This window comes from Lemur catta, chromosome 1 (assembly GCF_020740605.2).
Source record: "Lemur catta isolate mLemCat1 chromosome 1, mLemCat1.pri, whole genome shotgun sequence".
Classification (NCBI taxonomy): Eukaryota; Metazoa; Chordata; class Mammalia; order Primates; family Lemuridae; genus Lemur; species Lemur catta.
The window spans coordinates 163,879,856-163,898,342 of NC_059128.1; the positions used below are offsets into that span (position 1 = coordinate 163,879,856).

General features: G+C 50.3%; 1 protein-coding gene across 1 annotated transcript in view; it reads left to right on the top strand.

Annotated features, from left to right (window-relative positions):
* Window positions 1-18,487, top strand: part of SH3BP5 (SH3 domain binding protein 5) — a 72,536-nt gene that overhangs the window by 50,671 nt on the left and 3,378 nt on the right. The window contains exons 4-7 of the mRNA XM_045538478.1: window positions 7,899-8,063; window positions 14,568-14,698; window positions 16,977-17,019; window positions 17,730-17,949. Of these exons, the coding sequence (XP_045394434.1) occupies window positions 7,899-8,063; window positions 14,568-14,698; window positions 16,977-17,019; window positions 17,730-17,949 (559 nt within the window). The remainder of the gene's footprint in view (window positions 1-7,898; window positions 8,064-14,567; window positions 14,699-16,976; window positions 17,020-17,729; window positions 17,950-18,487) is intronic.

The window sequence follows — 18,487 nt, forward strand, 5'->3', positions numbered from 1 at the left end:
GTACACAGTAACCTCTGGAGAAGAGTGAAAAATGATGTCCAGTATGGTTGACACATTCTTAGATGTTTTAAAAAACCAATCCAGAAAAGTTGAGTTGGATAGAAATAATGAAAAACTCCATGGCACAAGCTGCAGTTAGTAAAGGTTGATGTGGATGAAACTGATCAATGGATCAAATCTGCTGATTGGAAATAGAAAGGAACTGATCTCCTGAAAATAACTTTGACCAAATAAAAACAAAAAATTGGAAACATGATATGAAAAAATAATCAAGGAACTAAGTGGGCTTAATGGAATTCTCTCTACAAAATGCTTTCAAATGAAAATTTATCTGTTCTGGGATAATTTTGATTAAAATATATCCAAAACATCTCCAGGGGCAAAGTGGTGTTATCAAACTGTCTCTGGCCAGTGTTGAATTAACCTCCTTTGGGAGTGTGAGGGGAGTGCTAGGACCGGGCACCTTTGCAAGGGAGAGGCTCAGGCAGCCTGTCCCCCGCTGATCCCCCACAGAGGATGGGCAGAAAACCACAGCTTTAATGAAGCCAAGACGGACACTCTTTTTGCTGTGCACTTGGGTGTTGGTCCTGGCCGTCTCTCCCTCACTGACACCCACGGGGTGATGGCCATGCTCTCAGAGGCTGGCTGTCCTCCCCACTGGGTTGGAAAGGAGTCCGAGACTTTTCTTCATGAGCTTCTAGCTGGGGGATGGGCTCTTTCCAGCAGCACCCACTACACTTGCTGTGGAGAGGCAAGGGTAAAACCGTACCAAGTTAAAAAGGACAGGCAGCTTCCTGGCGAGTGGTTGCCCCTGTCCAGCCAGGACCTTGGCCAGCCCTTGTGGGGCTGGGATCTGTCCCGAGGCTTCCCTCCTCCAGGGCTCTGCCGCCCCTTGCTGCCTGCAGGCTACCTGCTGACTTCCTGGAGCAGCCTCTGCTCTCCTGGCTGGTGTCTTTCCGGCCCTCTCTAGAAGAAAGTGGGGGACTCCCCCTCCCAATCCACGTTCCAGCATCTGGGGGTTCCGGGAGCCTCTTACTGCTCCATCCTCGCTGTGGCCAGACGCTGGGGGTGTGTGCACATTGGGCTACTCGTTCCTAAGTAACCCCAGGGAGTCCCTTTGGGTTTCAGGGAAGCTGGGAAGCAGGTGGAGGGAGGGCCAGTCCTTGAGTAGGTGCGTGCTTTTGAAAGATGGAGAAATGCTGACTGCCTGGTGCTTCCTGTCTCTCATCCCTCCTCCTGGCTCCCCTGTGAGTGGGATCCAGGTGGTTCCTCAGAGCAGGCAAGGAAGTGCAGTAGGGTGTAGAAGAAGCTGAGCTCACAGAAGCACAGGGCATTAGGGACCAGCTTCTCTAGACTTGCTGTGTGTACACACACACACACACACACACACACACATACACACATCGCCCTGGTCATGGACCAGCTTGGCTCTCATGGCAGTGAGCCCTCCTCCCGGCTCCTCACTCATGCTCTTTGCAAACCTCCCCACCCATCCTGATCCGTGTGGCAGTGGCCACTGTGGCCTTGGCTAGTGGCCTTGGTTAGCGTGAAGTAGAGCCAGGCTTAGCTTGCCTGGGGCTTCTTTGCCAGGAGTTTGCAGCCCCGGCAGGTGGCATTTAATAATAGACGTTTGGAATGAAGGCTCTGGGCCAGGCTTGAATCTTGACTCCATCCTTGGTAGCACTGCAAGTTATTTAACCTTTCTGAGCCTTGGTCTCTTTTATAAAGTAGGGATGATAATTGGACTGACCTCCTAGGGTTATTTTGAGATTTAAATGAGGCAGTGGACTCAGAACACCTTATATATAGACGTTACCTGGCACAGAATATATGCTGAAATAATAACTGCTATGATTGCGTTTTTCTTTGTAATCATCTGTACCTAGGCTTATGGATTTGCTGGGAGTTGGGTACTAGATCAGTCCTGAGGGTGCTCTCCCTGACTGGGAGCCGCCACCTGCTGGAGTGTGGCGTTGGCACCCTCCCCCTCTCCCGTTCCTGGCGCTAACCGGCTGGCGTGTCAGGGCTGCACGGCGTCAGGACAGGAGCCGCAGGCGGGAGGCGGCAGTCCCGGGTACATTCTGAGTTCCCTCTTGTCCTTGCTGCCTTAGCAGGTCTGCTTGTCACGTGTTGCTGACAGGCAGACTGTCCAGTTGTCCAGTGATTACGTGAATGCCAGAGTCACCCTGGGGGGTGGCCACTGCAGGGTAGAGCAGAAATAGCCCCAAACTCTGGTTTTCTGGCTCTGGCAGGCCACTAAATTGCTGTGTGACATTACCTATTTGGGGCCCTTCTTTGAAAAATGAGGGGCTGGAACTGGGTGGTCTTGAATCTTCCGTCTACCTTATTCCTTTGCAAATGTCCAGATGCTCTGGTTCCTTCCCGAGAGCAGCTGTGGGGTCGAGAGGGCGTCGAGTCAGAGGAGCATGACTGCAGCCCCTCTGCCCACCCCCGCTTGCCGCCGACACCTTGTGGAACACCCACGCGCTTCTGCATGCTTCAGTCACAGCCGGCACCAGCCAGTGTCTAATGAAGGTCATTTATCAAGTTCATTCATGAGTAGCCTCTTAAAATTCTCTCCGTGGGGCTATTTCCATGAAAGCTGTTAGTGTCCATGAGTCATGAAGATATTTAAAACTTTTCCTGTCTTACGTCTTACACCTCGAACCAAACTAACATTTTCCACATCGGTACTGTTGCAAGCAGGGCCTCGCCTCTTCTGTTTGCTTGTTGAGTTTCCCCACTGTGAGTGAGGCACTGCGGGACCCGTGCACGTTACGGAGCCTGTGAACGTGGCGCCCTTATTCAAATGATGCATTCACACTCGGGCCTGGGTCCTTCTTTAGGATTTGAAGGTAAATGTTATCAGTGGTGCCAAAGATTTCTAGGCGTCATCTTTCCTATGATGGTGAGAACCAGGTAGCTGGAGCTCTCTGGGATTGGTGATTTGGGTTCTGACTTTGGAGGTCATGTGTCCTGTGATGACACTGGGAAGCAATCTTGGCACTCAACTCTCCCTAGATAGATGTGCAGACTCTTTGGTGCCTCCTGCATCTGCATGGCCTAGCATGATACCTGGCACCTTCCTCCTTTTTTTTTTTTTTTAGACAGAGTCTCGCTCTGTTGCCCAGGCTAGAGTGAGTGCTGTGGCATCAGCCTAGCTCACAGCAACCTCAAACTCCTGGGCTCAAGCGATCCTCCTGCCTCAGCCTCCCAAGTAGCTGGGACTACAGGCATGCGCCACAATGCCTGCCTAATTTTTTCTATATATATTTTAGTTGTCCAGGCAATTTCTTTCTATTTTTAGTAGAGATGGGGTCTCGCTCTGGCTCAGGCTGGTCTCGAACTCCTGAGCTCAAATGATCCGCCCGCCTTGGCCACCCAGAGCGCTAGGCACCCTCCTCATTTGAGAAATCTGACAAATAGCTTTCTCCCCTCCCTACATTCCCATTGCACTTTCCACCTCCATCACTTGCCATGGTCTGTCTTACATTAGAGTTTGTAAGGGATGCCTCTGTCTTCCCTCGTTTAGGTGTGGGCGCCCTCCCTGCCAGAGCTTAGCCTCCAGGAAGTATTACACTTCATAATTGTTGAAGGGACTATATCCTGCTAGTGAGGGTGCAGTAGGATGCTCCCTTTCCTCGTGTACTCCTGCCTGGTCCTTCCTCGTTTATGTAGCTCTGGAAAATGCTTTATGAAATGGGATCTCTAGCATGTAGCTCAAAACTTGTAGCCTCTACCGATTACCCAGTTCCAAAGCTGCTTCCACATTTTTAGGCCTTTGGTACATCACCCCACTTCTTGCTGCCAGTATCGGTTCTTAGTCTGCCCAGACTGCTCTATCAAAATACCATAGAATGGTGGCTTCAACAGCAGGTGTTCATTTCTCACAGTTCTGGAGGCCGGGAAGTCGAAGATCAAGGTGCCAGCAGGTTCAGTGTCTGCTGAGGATTCTCCTCCTGGCTTTTGGACGGCTGCCTTCTCACTGTGCGCTGACGTGTTGTGTCCTTGGTGCGTGTGAGTGGAGAGGGGGAGAGACCTTACAAGGTCACAGATCCCCTTTGAGGGTCCCACTCTCATGATTTCCTCCAGCCCTAATTCCCAAAGACCCCACCTCCTAATGCAGTCACGTTGGGGGTTAGGGCTTCAATATGTAAGTTTTGGGGGGATATAAACATTCAGTCCATAACAGGAGCCCTGCTGGAAGTCTCACTCTGTGCTCATTTACCTCTCATTAGCTGGCGCTCAGTAACAAGGCCACTAGCTGTGGTGAGGGCAGCGGGGGTAGGGTGTTTGGCGGGCACCTTGCTTCAACCTGAGACCAAGACAGATGGAGAGAATAGATGGTGGGTGCAGGACAGGTGCGCAACACCTGCTTGAGTGAATGAATATGTAGATGAATGATGGAGAGATGACATCTGGTGTCTGTGGGTTAAGTGTGGAGTGGACACTCACATTAGTTGGACCTGTGATATGACAAGGCAAGCGTGTTTCTGGTGCCACTGTCCAGGAGAGAAGGAATCTTGTGGAAACTTCAGAAACTCACCAGGACTTTGATGGAGAGCATGTTCTTCTCAAAGGCTGCTTCCGATGGGCTTCCTCTTTCCCCTCTTTGCAGAGATCTGGTTCCCTCATTTGGAACCCATCAGATGCGTGGTTGAGGGTGTGAAGAGTCGCTGGGGCCGTGGTACCCCAGCCACCTTCCAGAAGGTCCTCATGAGACCATCTTTTCTTGAAGAAAGAATAGGTCCGTAATTCAAGCAGGGAGACCTGGAGGAAGAGAGTTTACACTTAAATGTCAACACATTGAAATACTAAGATTTCTTAAAAACAAATATAAATCCTATTCTGGATGCTGGGACCCTGTGGGATTCATTATTGTCCCCTGGGGTTGGTCTGAAGCCTGAAGGTAGAAGGAGCTACCTGTGGGTGGAGGGTGGGGCAACTTGAAAGTAGCAGGCCCCGTGCTGCCACCCTTTCCCTGTACCTGCCTGGGCAGGTGGACTGGAGCGTCGTCCTCGCGGGAAAGAACCACAGTGCGCCACAGGCACGGGGTGGGGAGGGGTGAGTTGTGCTGAGGGTACGTTGTACTGTCTCCTTCCTTCTGTCAACCAATAAATGACTGAGGCAAAAATATTAATCAGCGGGGGTTCATTAAGCCAAGATTGTGAGGATCCACCTAGGAAAAACACGAACCACAGATGAACTGTGGGTGTTTTTCCGAAAGGGGGATGTTGGAACCTTCAGCGTATTAAAGGCAGGCAGAGATACAGAGAGAAGGAACAGGGGAGGCGGGCAGAGGATGAGGCAAAGTGGTTACATTCTTAGGAGGCCCAAGAAATCTACATTTGATATAAAATAAGGGAGTCAAGGAAGCATGAGTTATGTAGATGTTCCGGGGTAGGTGGAAGAATGTCTGATTCTGTCTTGTCTCCGGTTCTGTTAGATGTAAGATAAACTTGTAATTCATTCTCAGTGTGGAATCGGGTAGGCGTTAGTTTTAGGTGCCAGATGTAGGTACAGTCTGCGTGTCCTTGCTTAGGGGAGGTTAGCCAGGAATTTCTGTAACGAATGATCTGTGGGGCCAGCTCTTCACAGGGGCCTGAGGCTTCTACCTTCTCTTTTGCATCAGGAGTTGGGGAGGGGTGGCCCCGAGACATTGATTTTCTTTTTGTACTTCTTAGTGAATTGGTGGTCAGCTCTGCAGAGGGCAGGCGTACCTGTCCTCATTGGTGCAGCTGAGCCACACCTGAGTGGACCAGGGCCATGCGGTGGGTGGCAGCAGGCAGGTCCCCGGGCCACTTTGGTTGGAGGTTTAGCCTGGTATTCATTCAAGGCTTCCATTCTTGATCCCTTTTTAAAAATTTGATCCAAGGCTTTGTCAAGTTTCCTGTGGGTACTGTGTTTCCTAATGTCTTCAGAGTCTCAAATACTTCCTTCTGACCCACCGGCACCCTGCATTTTCCAGTCAGCCCTGGCCTCAGTTCAGGATCATCCTCCCTCAAGAAGCCTTCCTTGGTCCTCGCTACTGGAAATAGTTTCCCTCCCCACTGTGGCACTTTGCTACACAGCACCGTGTCACAGACTCCTGAATGTCCTCCCCATGCCCACGTCAGCTCCACGATCAGATTGTCATCTCCCGGAGGGCTGGGTCTGGGCCTGGTACACAGTACACGGTCACTGAGTGGTGGTGACCTGGGGTCTCAAAGCTGTTCTTTGCTCTGGGGGAGGGTGTGCTCTAAGTTCCTGGTTTTTTTTCCCCCTCGCTATTGACCTTCTTTAAAAAGCATCCTTAGCCCTGTGGTTTCTGAAGACTTCCTCTAAGTCACGTGAGAATTGCTGTGCGGAAGGGTGGGGTCCCTGTTGTTCCCTCTGAGTCCCAGGGGCCGCCCCAGGGGTATCCCAGCAGGGCTCTGTAACTGGGGTCGGGATCTGGCTGACCACGTGTGGGCAGGTGGCACGGTCCTTGGTCAGCCAGATCCCCAAGTCCGCTTTTGGCCGTGGCTGGTTTGTGCTCTGGGGGGAACATTCAAGGTGAGCCAGTAGAGAGTGGTGACCATGGTGTGTTGTTGCCGATTTCTTTCTTTTTTTTCTTTTTGAGACAGGGTCTCACTCTGTAGCCCAGGCTCGAGTACAGTGGCATCGTCATAGCTCACTGCAACCTCAAACTCCCGGGCTCAAGTGATCCTCCTGCCTGAGTAGCTGGAATTGTAGGCGCATGCCACCATGCCCGACTAATTTTTCTATTTGTTATAGAGGCGGGGTCTCACTGAGTGGGTCAGGCTGTCTCAAACTCTTGCCCTCAAGTGATCCTCCTGCCTCTCAAAGTGCTAGGATTACAGGCATGGGCTACCTCGCCCAGCCTCATTGCCAATTTCTGGTGCAGTCACACAATTGCAACCATATGGCGCACTCTTGGGGTGGGCGTGGTGTCTACTGTCCACAAGAAATGAATGTGAGTCATCTACAGAATTTTTCTAATAGTCACGGTAAAAAAGTAAAAACACAGGTGCAATTAATTTTACTGTATTTTATTTAATCCAGTATATCTAAAATGTCATTTCATTATGTAATCAATATAAAAATTATTTAAATTTTTTTTGTACTAAGTCTTTAAAATTAGGGATCTTTTATTACTCTATTTGGATTAGTCACATTTGAAATGCTCAGTAGCCACACGTGGCTGGTGGCAGCTCCAGACATGTGATCAGCTAAATTTATATGCTGATTCTCCTGCTTGATGCTCCTTGAGAGCAGGGACTGTTATAACCAGGTCCTTCCCTTTGCCTGCCTGGTGCCATACTTGGCCCGTGGCTGGTGTCAGTGCCTGTGATTGAGCGGGACTGTCTGGCAGACTGACAGTGCTGGGCTGGGACTTGCATTGCCTGGAGTCTGGTCACAACTCTGCTCCTAACTAGCTTTGTGGTCTTGGGGAAGGCTCTGGACTCCCAGCCTCAGTTTCTTTTCTGGAGGATGAAGCTATTGGACCTCCAGGGCCCTTTCTGGTTCTGACATGCCAGGAATTGAACCACAGATGTGGGCAGGGAAGGTGTCAGGACCACTTTCTGCAGCTTGGCCTCATTAGGGAGCCAGGGCTTCTGACAAAGGCCACGTGATGTCCCCGTCCCATGAGGGGCTGGTGTGGCGTCTGATCCTGACTGAGGGTGGACATGTTTATCTAACCCACTGGGTCCCGGGCCGTGAGAGTTGTTCGCTCACTGATCCAGTGCCCCATCTGGCATTTACAAGGACCTGCAGGGGCCAGGCCTTTTCCGAGAGTGGAGAGACAGACATGAGCATGTCCCAGGCCTTGGAATGCTCATTTTTTGAAAGGTACTATGGGCCACGGGCAGCTCCTGCCATTTCCTGGGGCCTCACGAGGGATCTTTCTCTTGCAGGCTCAACTGGAAGCTCAGAAAGCCACTCAGGACTTCCAGAGGGCCACAGAGGTGCTCCGTGCTGCCAAGGAGACCATCTCCCTGGCTGAGCAGCGGCTGCTGGAGGATGACAAGCGGCAGTTCGACTCGGCCTGGCAGGAGATGCTGAATCACGCCACTCAGAGGGTATGAGTCATAGCCAGGTGTGCGCGTGTGTGTTGGGGGAGCGTCTGTGTCTGTGTACACGCGTGGGTGGTGGCTCCCCTCCAGCAGAGGTAACACTTGATTCCCAGGTAGGTTGCCTAAAACACTCTGAAAGTCACAGGTTGTCATCTGCATGTGGTCTTTTCGCTGGGCCTGGTACTAAGCCATGCTCGGGGATGACAGTCACCCAGTGACGGGTAGAGCTGCTTGGCATCAGCAGCTCCCACTGAGGGCCTGGACGGAGGGGTGAGGTGGGGCTGGGGCCTGCAAGGGGACTTGGCGACTCCCTCGAGTCTGCCTGTGGGCTGAGATAGACAATTTAAGAGTTAATGCTGGTAGCATCTCCTTTTTCAATGTCACCTGTCACAGTGGCTCACGTCCTAGGGGATGTCATAATTAAAGATGACCTTGTGCTTCTTTAAATAGAAAGCCTGACACACAAATGACTTCGAGTCAAATCTGTGTTGACTTTATACCACCTCTCCCTGAAGCCCGAGGCTCTTCTGGCCGGGCTCTACGGTCTTGAGCCTCCTGCCCCCTAGTGGGTGTGTGGACTAGGAACAGCTTTTCTGGGTCATCTCGTGAGAAATGGAAGGGGAAATTGGAAATCTTGGAAATTTACAAGCCAAAGCCTGGTAGGAAAAGGACAAAAAAAAGTAGAGTGCTTTTTCTAAGACAAAAGGAAAGGTGAAGCCACCCTTCCTTTTTGCCCTCCCTCCACCCCAGCTAGAGATCCTTATCAGCCTATAAGAAATCATTTCAAAAATCATTTAATCTGTTCTTTAAAGATGAACAAAACATGTTTCTGCTTTGGATATCTTTTTTTTTTAAAGTCCTGGAGCCTTAGTGGATGGTGGGTGGCCTCTCAAGGAGTGGTGTCCCCAGGAGCTTCACATAGCACAGCTCAGGGCACCATTCACACAACAGTCTTTGGAGATAGTGCCTTTTGGAGTTGTGCAGTGCACAACCTGTGGGGCTGTACAAGATGGCTCTGGACTCCTGAGGTCATGTGGGACTTCATAGGGCCTGGGAAGGTCAGCTGATATGTGCCGTCTCTGGCCACTGAAAGGAAGGGCCCAGTCATTTGTTTTTCTTGATCATGGGGGTAACTTCTGTAGATTAGCCAGGTGTTCTGGGTTACAGGCCAGGATTTCCACCTTGGGGCTGGTATTGCTTTTCCCAGATTCCTTCACAGTAGCATAGGTTGGAAATGCTTCTCATTGAACTGATGAGTTCAAAACTGACACCAGCAAGAGACAAAGCCTGTGGCAAAGCTTTCCTTTCATGTCCCTGTATCATTCAGAAACTCAGACTATAGGTGCCCTCTGAATGTGGATGACACAGAATGTAGTTCTTCCTCTGGGACAGACACTCATGTATTTGGCTTTGAAACAGCATCAGGTAGCTGTGAACTCTCTGCATTGAGCATTCCCCCCAGTGGGGCTCATGCTGACCACTCGCAAAGCCTACAGGCCTGGCATGTTCAGCTTGCTGACAGCTGCTTGATGAAGGCCCTAATGCCCCTGCCTTGTCTGACTTCTGGATACTCTAGGAAGCTTGTTTCTTTAGGAGAAGGGAGCCTCGTCTTCCTCTTCTTCCAAAGAAAGTGTTACCTGTGGTTTGGGCCATACAATCCCTCCAGGCACAGTGGAAGAACACTGGTGTCCCCACCTTACTTGCCCGAGGCCATGTATGTGGCCCCCCCACCCCTTTTCTGGCAGACTTCCTGTGGGGACATTGGGCAGCCACCTTGGGAGCCATGCCTGAAGCCAGTAATACTAGGAGAGGTCAGGAGTCCTGGTGTGCTCTGTTAGGCCACACGTAATAGCTCAGACAGGGACAAGGGAGCAGTTCTCTGCGTGGTGCTGGGGTTGAGGAGGGCTCTGGGAGACACGCACAGCGTGAGGCAGAGCTGCCACGCCGGCAGTTGAGTGGCCTCCTGAGGGCACAGAGCCCGGGTCCCTGCAGCTCACCAGTGGGAAGGCGTTGGCTTTTTATCCTCAGGGAGAGGAGGGCTGGCATCCTGGGAGGGAGGAGTGGCTTTTCTGATGGCTGCTGAAAGAGCTCAGATAGGGGACGAAGGTAACTTGACTTGGAAGAGGAGAGGCACCAAGTGCTTGTGAGCTGGCAGCAGGTGGCCGCCGGAGAGGACAGGGTGTGGAGTCAGCCCCTCGTCCTGCCCCTGCGGTGGATGGGAGCCGGGATGGCAGGTGTGGAGTGGCTCAGGGCAGCCCCCTTGACGTTGGTGGGCTCATACCACCCCGCTTCCCCACAGGGGTGAGAAGCGCCTTATTGGGGCCCACTGGCCCAGGGGTGCAGTAAGAATCAGCAAGGAGCTGGTCAAGGCCCTGAGGAGACAGTGCCACTGCCTGCCCTGGGCAGAGGAGGGCCCTGATCCTAGTTCTGTGGTGTTGGGAAGAAATGTCGTGAGTGCATCTGAGGGTGGAAAGCCGGTGGATGTCTGCTGGTCGGGTCGGGTCATTGTTCTGGCGTGGGACCCAGCGAGGAGGCTGTGCTCAGCCAGGCTGGCACACCCGTTGAGTACCCAGCGGTGCCCAGGCAGGAAGGTGCTAGTGGTCCGGTATTTCCTGTGGGCTGTCATGAGCAGGAGCTGGGCTTCAGGACCTGGCTGCTCTGGGGTTCCTCGAGGGGTCTGGTTCCAGTCTGCCACTCTCGTCCCTGTGCCACCTTACTCCTCCCTTGCCCTCCCCCTACCATGCCTGATTCTGGGCTGCAGAAGGAAGAGCTTGGTTACCTAGGAGATGTCACCAAGGCCAAATGCTTGGTGGCCTTCTCCCTTGAGGCAGGAATCTGAATGTGTGTGTGTGTGTGTGTGTGTGTGTGTGTGTGTGTGTGTAGGGGTCTCTTCTAAGAGTTGGAGGTTGTATGTACATGTAAGGAGGGGTAGATTGGGATAGGATACGGTGACACGGCCTGATATGGGTATGCAGGGCATAGTGATGTACTGGCCACCGCCTCAGTCTTTGCCAGGTGCACGGAGCTTTCGCAGTGTTTTGTTTTAGAAAGCCTTTGCAGTTTAGGGGCCGAGATAGAATGTGAGGGCCCGAGTGCAGCTGGTGAGAACCCTGTTTCTTGCAGAGGACTGACTCTTTCTGTATAGGAGCCTCAAATTAAGCTTTTATGAATCAGAGTCTATTTAAAATGCATTCAGGCAACTTCTTTTTTTTTTTTTTGGACAGAGTCTCACTCTGTTGCCCGGGCTAGAGTGCTATGGCGTCAGCCTAGCTCACAGCAACCTCAAACTCCTGGGCTCAAGCGATCCTTCTGCCTCAGCCTCCCAAGCCTCCCAAGTAGCTGGGACTACAGGCACGCGCCCATCGTGCCCGGCCAATTTTTTCTATTTTTAGTTGTTGGGCTAATTTCTTTCTATTTTATAGAGACGGGGTCTCGCTCTTGCTTAGGCTGGTCTTGAACTCTTGAGCTCAAGCGATCCTCCCGCCTTGGCCTCCCAGAGTGCTAGGATCACAGGCTTGAGCCACCGCGTCCAGCCAGGCAACTTCTTAAATGTGAACCTTGCATTGGATCCCTTTTTAATGGGACAAATCACCCCCAATATGTTGTCTTTGTTTGATAAGCTTGGGGTTTTGAGTTTTCATAAAGGTAACACCAGTAAATCCTTAAAGCTTAAGATTTAAGACAAGACTGAGGAGTTACTGCTGTTCCCCCAAATGTGAAGCATGGGATATTTTTTGGTGCCTTTTGTTTCCTTGTGAAATGATAGAAGCAAAGAGAAAGGATTTCCCCAGCCCTTTGGTCTTGCTCGAGAAGTCATTTTAGCAAGCACATCACCTCATGCCCGCTGAGCTCTGTTCCCTCCTAGTTTTCTCCTCTGTTTTTATTCTGTTTTAAAAACTAACCCAAGCATTGACGCCTTTGTTAAAAGATATGCATTGAACTTCTTAACAGTATATAACTGTGATACAAATATAAGATGTTCTTGTGTCAAAGGTTTCATTTAACTCATTAAGGAGGGAACCAATAAGATGTTATAATAATTCTTGAATATTGGATTCTCAAAACAATTAAAAAAATACATACTCGTAGAAAATCAGGAATGCTGAAATGAATATATAAACAAATGCAAAGTTGGTCATTATAGGGCAGTCAGTAATCAATTATGTCTCTACCAGGACATAATCCATTTTCATTTCTCTGGGTAAGAATCATTTGCATTACTATTAGTTTTCTACAACTTACAGGGCTGTAAAATAGCCCCAAGACAAAGTCAGATATAACCTGGAAGGGTGACCTAGACAGGACACCTTATAATTTTTATGCCCATATCAAAGTCTTTCATAATTTTTCCCGATACCTTTACAAATCCTTATTATAAGTAATAAATGAGGCCAGGAATGGTGGCCTGTAATCCTTGCACTCTGGAGGCCGAGGCGGGAGGATCGCTCGAGGTCAGGAGTTCGAGACCAGCCTGAGCAAGAGTGAGACCCTGTCTCTACTGAAAATAGAAAGAAATGATCTGGACAACTGAAAATATATATAGAAATAACTAGCCGGGCATGGTGGCACATGCCTGTAGTCCCAGCTATTTGGGAGGCTGAGGCAGGAGGATCGCTTGAGCCCAGGAGTTTGAGGTTGCTGTGAGCTAGGCTGACGCCACGGCACTCACTCTAGCCCGGGCAACAAAGTGAGACTCTGTCTCAAAAAAAAAAAAAAAAGTAATAAATGAGTAAGTAAACTGTCCTAGAGCTGACTGTGGCCATTGTCTGGAGAAAATGGTACATGTTGGCAACCTCTTTCTGTGGGCTTCACCTTTTAACCTGGAGTGAAGGGCACAGTTGTACTTTCCTAAAATTGTCCTGCTGGAGAGTCCCAGTGTGGATCAATGACTGTGGGCCCTCGGGGCTCCTCTCCGGTGCTCCTCAGGTAAAATAGAGAATGGTCCTTTAGCCTAACCTCGCTCCTGTCTTTCCCGTTCATTTTATGATGCTGTGTGAGTGCAGACAGAAGATGTGGAAGGAAATTGCGAACTGCTTATGTGGCCTGAGCTGCTATTTGTTGCCTTCTCTTTCCTCAGAGCAGCCCTTGTTCTCATGCCTTTCTTTGGGTAAGCAAGGAGAGAACTAGCATTGCCCCTGTCTCTGGGAACGCGGCTTTGAGCTGCTTTGTTTCTGGCCATTGAGGGCCCTTGATTATTGGTTTTTAAACTCATTTTTATCAACAGGCTTAACAAAATATTCCCACCAGAACTCTGACTAGTCTCCTGGTAATGAATTTTTGCGATCCTCAAAACCGGAATGACTTTTTTTTTTGGAAGAGATGGGGTTTTGTTCTGTCTCCCAGGCTGGAGTGCCGTGGTGCAATCAGCTCACTGCAGCCTCGAACTCCTGGGCTCAGGTGATGCTCCTGCCTCAGCCTGCTGAGTAGCTGGGACCACAAGCTCCGCACCACCGTGCCTGGCTAATTGTTCTTTTTTTTTTCAGAGACGAAGTCTCCCTATGTTGCCCAGGCTGGTCTTGAACCTTTGGCTTCAAGTGATCCTCCCACCTCAGACTTCCAAGTTGCTAGGATTACAGACATGAACCACTGCCCTGGGCTATGAATGACTGAGTTTTGACTAGGTTTTACTTTAATTGTCTAAATGTAAAGTTTGACTCTTCTGGATCCTGAATTCTTGTGTGTTCAGCCAGCTAATTTAGGATATTTGGGAAAGGACCAAAACAGCTGAAATCAGGATTGCCTTGTTGGCTTGACTGCTGTCATGCCTGGCGTTGCTAGTTCTTAGTTTTGGTATTCTTCCAGTTCCTTGATGTCTCTTAAGTTCCCAGTGGTGCTCTCTGGCTGTTTGCCTGCGCGTCAGGCCTTTGCTCCAAGAAGGGAGCAGGAGGACCTGAGGTGGCTTCTTAGAGCCAGGGGGCCTGAGCAGAAGAAAGTAACATTGGTTGAATCAGAAACTACTACAGATTTTTCCATTTTCTTTCCCAGTCATTGTCAGAGCCAATTTTAATCTTTTCTGTCTGACAAGGCTTTTTCAAAATAATTCAATAGGGCAGGGCACAGTGGCTCACGCCTGTAATCCTAGCACTCTGGGAGGCCGAGGTGGGAGGATGGCTTGAAGTCTGCAGTTCGAGACCAGACTGAGCAACAGCAAGATCCCATCTCTATTAAAAATAGAAAAATTACCTACCTGATGTTGTGCTGCGTGCCTGTAGCCCCAGCTATTTGGGAGGCTGAGGCAGGAGGATCCCTTGAGCCCAGGAGTTTGAGGTTGCTGTGAGCTATGATGACACCACTGCACTCTACCCACGGCAACAGAGCGAGACTCTGTCTTGTAACAAAAAAAGAAAAATAAAATAGATCAATAGGAAAAAATAATACCATTTTATTAGGAAGTTAGTTTATTCTTAGTCTGCCCACTGATTTCCTTAAAAAATATTTTCTAAAAAAATGATGTAAGTAGTAGCCCCCAACCAGGAGCTGTTCTGGGCTGATCTTTGCTATTGTTTGAAGGTCATGGAGGCGGAGCAGACCAAGACAAGGAGCGAGCTGGTGCACAAGGAGACAGCGGCCAGGTACAATGCTGCCATGGGCCGCATGCGACAGCTGGAGAAGAAACTCAAGAGAGCCATCAACAAGTCCAAGTAAGTCTGGGTGCCGCCTTCCCTGGGACCTTGTGTTTATCCTCCTCTGCCGCATCTTCTCCACCTTCTCCACCTTTCCTGTGTCGTACACTTAAGCACCAGCTTGAGCAACCCTTTAACGTAGACCGGAGCCCTCTGCCCAGGTTCTCTAACCTCCCCAGGGGCAGAGGATGGTGAGGAGTCAGCTGTTGCAGATATGACTGACTCGGGAGATGCAGAAGCAGGAATTTCAAAAGCAAACTTTTTTTTTTTTTTTTTTTTTTTTTTTTTGAGACAGTCTTTCTCAGTCACCATGGGTAGAGTGCCGTGGCGTCATGGTAGCTCACAACAACCTCAACTCTTGGGCTCAAGCGATCCTCCTGCCTCAGCCTCCCAAGTACCTGGGACTACAGGCATGCACCACCACGCCCGGCTAATTTTTTGTTTCTATTTTTAGTTGACCGGCTCATTTTTTCTATTTTTGGTAGAGACGGGGTCTCGCTCTTGCTCAGGCTGGTCCCAAACTCCTGAGCTCAAACGATTCTCCTGCCTCCGCCTTGCAGAGTGCTAGGATTGCAGGCATGACCCACCGCGCCCGGCCAAAAGCAAATTGTTAAATGGCCCATTGGCTGGGATCTGGGAAACTCAGGTTGTACCCTTGGCTCTGTGGCTGACAGAGCCTTGTTCCTCAGTTTACCTGTCAGCATAGGGGAGATGAGCTGTGGTCACAGGACACATGTTCCCTGTGGATCAAGAGCTTATAGAATGCTACAAGACTGGTTTTAATAGTTGTTTTCAATCTTTCTCACTGTCACCCTACATATTTTTACATAATAATGATGCTGGTGGGCAAACACAACTGTGTCTTTTGGGCATAAGTTCCCTGTTTCATTCCCAGTTCTTGGCCTCTAAGCAAAAGGAGTAGGACTTGGGATGGCCTAGACCCAACAGCCAAAGGCAGACCCAGAGCAGAATGTGTGTTCAGGGCTACTGAATGCCTGTCCTTGGGGCAGTGGACGCCAGCCCCGGCTGGTGAGCCGGAAGCTTAGCAGATGGCCAGCCCTGCTCCAGGTCAGGGGAAGGTGCCAGTGCAGTGGGAAAGAGGATCTGCAAAGAATTTCATCCTCCTCTGGTCTCTACTACCCTGGCACTTTCCCCTGGGCTTGTCTTCTCTTCCTGTCTGCTCCCTTCCACATATGTGTGTACACACACAACCTTTTCATACTCGAGAAGAGTGTAGGGACAGATCCCAAAGTGGATAAAATGTAAATCTGTGCATTCCATGGACTGGCTTCCAGGCCTCTCCCATGCCCACCCCGCCTCTCTGACCCTCACTTTGGTCACACTCTGCTTCCTGCTCTCCGTCCTTGGCGTGGGTGCTCCTGTTCCTTGTGCCTGGACGCCTTCCCTGTGCTCTCCCATGCCCAGTCTCACTCTCCACACCCTGAGCGGGCTGGCTGCTCCTTTTGGTCACGAGAGAGCCCGCACACCCCATTCTTTTCCCTCGTCTCAGATCTTCCATACCCATCAATGACGGTCCCTCAGTGTCCTTGTCATCCATCTGGATCCTCAAGATGCGGAATTCGGGAGCTTTATGGAGGGTGGACAGCTCAAGAATAAAGCATTGGATTACTCTTAATGCTCAGAAACCCAGGTTCCTACAGAGAACCAGGCTCTTCTGGCTGACCCAGAACCCAGGGCACTGGCAGGATGTTGGCATTTCTTGTCCTCTCTCTTGCCCATGATGTGGCTGGGTCTGCCAACAATCTAATGCCTCCAGTCCTTGACAAGGTCCAGGAGGACCAACCTGAGACGCCCTCATAGTGGTGGCCCTGCTGAGCTCCGTGAGGGGAACGGTGTTGCTCTTCCCAGTTGACCGCAGCAGAGGAGAGGGGTTTGAGCATCCCCTTCTCCAGCCTTATCTGCTTCTCATCGTCGGAAAGCAGACCCGGCCGCCTTCATTGCTGGGCACACCCTGTGTGGCCCTGAACAGCCTCCCCAGAGAGGAAAGCGAATGAGGGTGCAGCGTCCCCAGGATACGTGTGTGCATGTGTGGGTTCCCGTGTCTGGAGACAGGCCTCTTGTCAGCACAGCCCTAGGTGACTCAGCTGCTCTGTTTGGTGTCTGTTTCAGTCAGGCCCCAGAGCTGGGAGCATCACCTTCACCTCATGTCCTCCGCAGTTTATTAAATCCTGGAAGGATGACCTGGCCAGCTGTGGCTAATGCCTCTGATTCATCTTGTGGAGTTTGTTGGTCATTGTATCATGTTACTTACGGCTTTCCTTCCTGTCTTTTGCAGGCCTTATTTTGAACTCAAGGCAAAGTACTACGTGCAGCTTGAGGTATGTGTGGCCTGGGCTTTGTTGCTGATGGGATTTTTCCGCACTCAAAGCGCTACTTTTCTGTGGTAGCAGGTTTTCAAATGGCCCATTTGCTACAAGGGGACAGTGGAGAGATACATTCTTTACTGAGTTTTCAGACTTTAAAATGGTCTTGGTTGGGTCTTCAGTGGTCTCTGAACCTAATGCTGCCATTCGGCTTTTGTATTGTACTAGTCCAGTGATCTCAGCCTGCTCCTGGGACCAGCAGCATCTGCATCACCTGGAAAACTTGATAGAAATCCAAATTCCCAGGTCCCACCCTAGAGCTACTCACAAGCTCTGGGGTTAAAATCCAGCAAACTGAGTTTTAATAAGCACTCCAGGGGATTCTGATGCAAGCTCGAGAACCACTGTACTGGGGACCAAGTGGCTAGACTGTGGGACTTTGAGGTGTTTGCCCATTTTTGTTTCCTGATGGGGTTTATTGCACCAGTGAGTTTCTGGATATTACTGCTATCCATTCACCAGACATAAAACCAGCCACTACCACCACGCCCCAGCTCCCATCCAGAATGGATAGCGGTGCTAAGAGTAATCAGTTCCTCAGTCATGGCTTGGGAAATGCTTTGAAGCAGAATCATGGGCAGAAAATGTACTTGAGCCTAGCATTCAAAAAGCATTTCAAGGCCAGCAGGGGCAGTCTTCACTTATGTGTCTCCTGTTCTGACCAGCAACTGAAGAAGACCGTGGATGACCTGCAGGCCAAACTGACCCTGGCAAAAGGCGAGTACAAGACGGCCCTGAAGAACCTGGAGATGATCTCGGATGAGATCCACGAGCGGCGGCGCTCCAGTGCCATGGGACCTCGGGGCTGCGGCGTCGGGGCCGAGGGCAGCAGCACGTCTGTGGAGGACCTGTCAGGGAGCAAGCCTGAGCCGGACACCGTTTCTGGTGAGTTGGGGGTTCCGTGGGCAAGTGGGGAGATCATACAGCTTGTGCAATCTGCTTCCAGGGCTGTCTTGTCCCAGTGTCCCCACCCTCTGGGCATCACTGAAGGGTCTCAGAGAGTTAGGCCTGAGGGCTATTTCTGGTGACTTCCTGTGTTTTATGGAACACTGTGTTCATCAAAGTCAGGATTCTGTGGCCAAATAATTTTGGGAAATGTTACACTTTGACCCCTGAGAGTCAAAGGTACACATGGGAACGTTCAAGGCTTTGAGAAGAGTTATCTAAGAATAGGGACTTTGGAATCAGATTTATTCCAATCCAGCCTTTCACATCATTACTAGTACATGGAGTGGGCAAGGTCTTAACTTCATATTTCAGTTTTTTTTTCACCCGTAAAATGGTAGTACCTACCATATACTATAATGATAGTACCTACCATATACTATCTCTTTTGTAGAGTGGTGGTTAGGATTATATGAAACCCAGTAAGCAGTCAGCAAATGGTGGCTCTCACCGGTGTCTGATCACAGAGACCTTTTTT